We start from the raw sequence: 3272 nt of genomic DNA, 5'->3' as shown, positions 1-3272 counted from the left end.
GGTCCAAATAATTGCGACTAATTAAACTGGAAATAAGCTGAATATTTGTTAGAAATTTACACTGAGAAAACCCTGACGACATTTGTTAGAAACTCACATCATTAGTTCAAAGAATGTAATATTTGCAGCAACCCCAAAAATGGAACTAATACACGCTTTTAAGCTGAGGAACTACGTACACTAAGCTTTAAAAACGCGAGGTAGCCCATCAGCAAGGTATCTTATCTACGAACCATCTGATAACTTTGACAGGGAGCTTCACCACGAACGCCGCAACATTCACGATCCCCGCCCAGCATATACAACAAGGGCAACAACACGTGAATACTTTTCTGTAGTTTCATCACCAAAATCAAAATTAATTAAGAAAAAAAAAAAGACTGTAAAAATCAATGGCTGGTTGGGGTTTATTTTTCTTTTCCTTGGGCTTTTGTTTGTTTCTATTTCTAAATTGTCTTGCTTTCGATAAATTAGCCGTTTGTATGACGGTTCTTACGTGCATATAATAAATATATTATAAATAAAATAAAAATATATTAATCACTACATGTTTGTCACTGTTGGTGCTATTATCGGGCACGATGGCATCAATTGGGCTCAAAGTGACCATTTTCTCCGAGGGCCTTCAGTGTTGGTCATTGACTTGTAAAGTTTTGTCCATTTCTTGGATTGTGATTTGAGTTTATTCTGAGTATATTTGGTGGTGTGAGAACGAATTTAAGTGTTTAAAAAATAAAATGGACAATATTCTGAAGTTTTATGAATAGGCATTTTGTGGGAGAGTGTGAGCTTGGAAATTGTAGGTATATTCCGATAATTGATAAATAAAAACCAAAAAGTTTCCAATTCAACATATTTCTTTTAATGTTTAGTCATATGTTACATCACTATAAACTCAGATATACTAAAAACACGTACACTTTATGTTTATTTTTGTTGGACAAAAATGTAAAAATAAAACCAAACAAAGCATGAGTTCAATCAATATTTTAGTTGGCTTTTAACGGACAACCAAGAACATGGCGTTCATCGGTGGTTTGACATAATTAAAATTAAAAACTAAAGTAATTCTGAAAAATACGTACATTTATTTTATTTTTCTAATGAAGAAATAATACTTGAAAAATTTAAAGAAAGAAAGGGTTAAAGGATTTGTAGAGAAAGATGGAGGGAGAGAGAAAGCAACTAACGCGATAAACCAAATAACAGCGCCGACGATAGCAAAGGCCAAGGCTACGAGGCCGAAAGGTAGACCTATGAGGAATGCCAGTGGCCTGCACCTGCACGCCATTACCCTTCTTCGCTCTCCCCTTCTCCCAATATGCAGAGGGAGAGCGCTTTATTATCCTTAGCCCAAAAGTATGGACGTGACCTTCTGATATTCAGAGAGAGACACACAGAGAGAAGAGAGAGATTCAGAGAGAGAGAGACAGAAGGATCGCAGCGACGAAGAGAGAGGGCGGAAGGGAGAGAAGAGAGAGGCCGGCCCTTGTGATTTTTTAACCGTTGAATTGGTTGGCGATTTTCGCATGCTATTGCCTGTCTTCCGTTTGACTTGAAACGTTGGAACTCGTTGGTGGATATGCACTTTAACTTGTACTGCAAATTATAAACATTTTTCATTATTATTATAAGTTTAGACATCGTCCAACTTAATTACAATCATTTTTGTATAATTTACAGACACGTGCAAGGCCTTAGTACATATATTCTCTCTTGTCGTAGTACATATATCTACTCTTGCATACATTGGATGGTGGTTAGAAGACTGTCACCGATTCTATTTTTAAAAGAAAGGATATGATATAATCATTTATATTTTCAATGCACAAAGTATATATAGCATAAATTGAAGTGATACACACTTGTTTCCAAGAATAACACCAATGTGGTTTGAAACCTCCATTAGATTCAGGAGTCAAACAGGAAGTCTTTGCGTTTCAGGGCCAGCAACCATGGCATATCCTCCCGAAAGCCCCATTCTCAATTCTCCCACATTTCATGTACCAAGACCTGTCAATATATAGGTAAATAATACCCCAACCCACCAACACAACCAATTAAAGCACTTAATTAGACAAAACTAAGATTTTAATTGCAAGAACACACACATGAAATGAACAAGAACCACAAAGTAAATGACTATTGGTCCAAGACACCTACCCCTCCATGAGCCATGTCATCGTCTATTCATTGCTGGATCAACATTACTTCCACAATATATTATACAGAATAAGGCGCCCGCTTCTCTTGCAGCTTTGCCAGCAACTAATTGAGTACCAGCCAAGAAAATTGTTCTTTTAAATTAACATCATTAAAACATTGTAATATAAAAAGCATGTCAGCTCCAGTTTCCTATTTTATATCCAGACTTCATGAAAATGTTCTTTAAACATTGTAATATAAACGCCATGATTAGATGATTGTCATCACATTCATTTTCCGACAGTCGGTATCAAAAACTTGGATGTAGCATGAATTTAATCCGGGGAATACAGAAAGAAGGAAAGAGATTACCTGATTTTTTATGAGAAGAATTGGAGGTTGGCATATGGAGGAAAAGGTGATAAATACTTGAAACCAAACGGATAGAATGAGCACTCAAATCTATTTTAATAATTGGAAATGTAAGTCCAAAAATTGTGTCGTGACAAATTAAATGCGGTGAATTTGTACCTTTATGATACTTTGGATCAGCATTTAGCACTGTAATTAATGTGTTGATTCAACAACTCACAGCTCATCATAATACAAACTCACTTAAGTGGTGTCATTGGCATATTTGCCTGTCACGAACTAGCAATGCGACTTATACCAGAAAGTTGTTCCCAGTCACACTCAAATCCGCATTCGGGTACTGGAATCTGTTGACAATCACCCCCAACTACTTCATCGTTGCATCGTTCCAGGCGTGCCTGGACCCCGATAAAAGAGGGCTCCACGCCATAAAATGACAAAAAAACACATGTACTTTTATTCTGTAAGGAATGGCAATTGGTTTATTCACTTTCTGCTTCATCTTGAATTAAAAGTGTGGATTGAATTAGGTGTTATACCCATCCCGATATTTTTGCAATTTTATTATGTTAAATCATAATATCCTCCATTTACAATAAGTAAATCTGGATTATTTGTATATTTAAAGAAAAAAAAAACAAGAAAGGGAAGCCCCTATACAATCTGTATGAATATGGAACAAATTTGAGTGTTTAATTTACTCTAAACTAGTAGTATTATTTTAACCTGTGAATGCAGCCCAACAGGGTTTTCTA

General features: G+C 35.8%; 2 protein-coding genes across 4 annotated transcripts in view; both read right to left on the bottom strand.

Annotated features, from left to right (window-relative positions):
• Nucleotides 1-3266, bottom strand: LOC105165408. Of its 3 annotated transcripts, none has more exons than XM_020694340.1 (5): nucleotides 2677-3266; nucleotides 2164-2268; nucleotides 1866-2013; nucleotides 1191-1599; nucleotides 1-332 (listed from the first exon to the last, which is right to left on the bottom strand). In XM_020694340.1, exons 4-5 carry the CDS (start codon nucleotides 1289-1291, stop codon nucleotides 209-211), a joined length of 225 nt encoding a protein of 74 aa, XP_020549999.1. In that variant the 5' UTR covers nucleotides 1292-1599; nucleotides 1866-2013; nucleotides 2164-2268; nucleotides 2677-3266; the 3' UTR covers nucleotides 1-208. The 3 variants fall into 3 exon arrangements, 2 of the variants coding, with proteins under 2 accessions (XP_020549999.1, XP_020549998.1); XM_020694339.1 differs by lacking the exon at nucleotides 2677-3266 and adding an exon at nucleotides 2518-2669; XR_002287194.1 differs by lacking the exons at nucleotides 1-332; nucleotides 1191-1599; nucleotides 2677-3266 and adding an exon at nucleotides 2518-2669 and having other exon boundaries at nucleotides 1643-2013.
• Nucleotides 2790-3272, bottom strand: part of LOC105165816 (probable aminotransferase TAT2) — a 4118-nt gene continuing 3635 nt past the window's right edge. Inside the window, exon 9 of the mRNA XM_020694237.1 lies at nucleotides 2790-2915. Coding sequence (XP_020549896.1) covers nucleotides 2790-2915 — 126 coding nt within the window. The remainder of the gene's footprint in view (nucleotides 2916-3272) is intronic.

This window comes from Sesamum indicum, linkage group LG6 (assembly GCF_000512975.1).
Source record: "Sesamum indicum cultivar Zhongzhi No. 13 linkage group LG6, S_indicum_v1.0, whole genome shotgun sequence".
NCBI classification, from domain to species: Eukaryota; Viridiplantae; Streptophyta; class Magnoliopsida; order Lamiales; family Pedaliaceae; genus Sesamum; species Sesamum indicum.
Note: the sequence above shows the minus strand (reverse complement) of the source record. Positions and strands in the feature narration are given on the sequence as shown.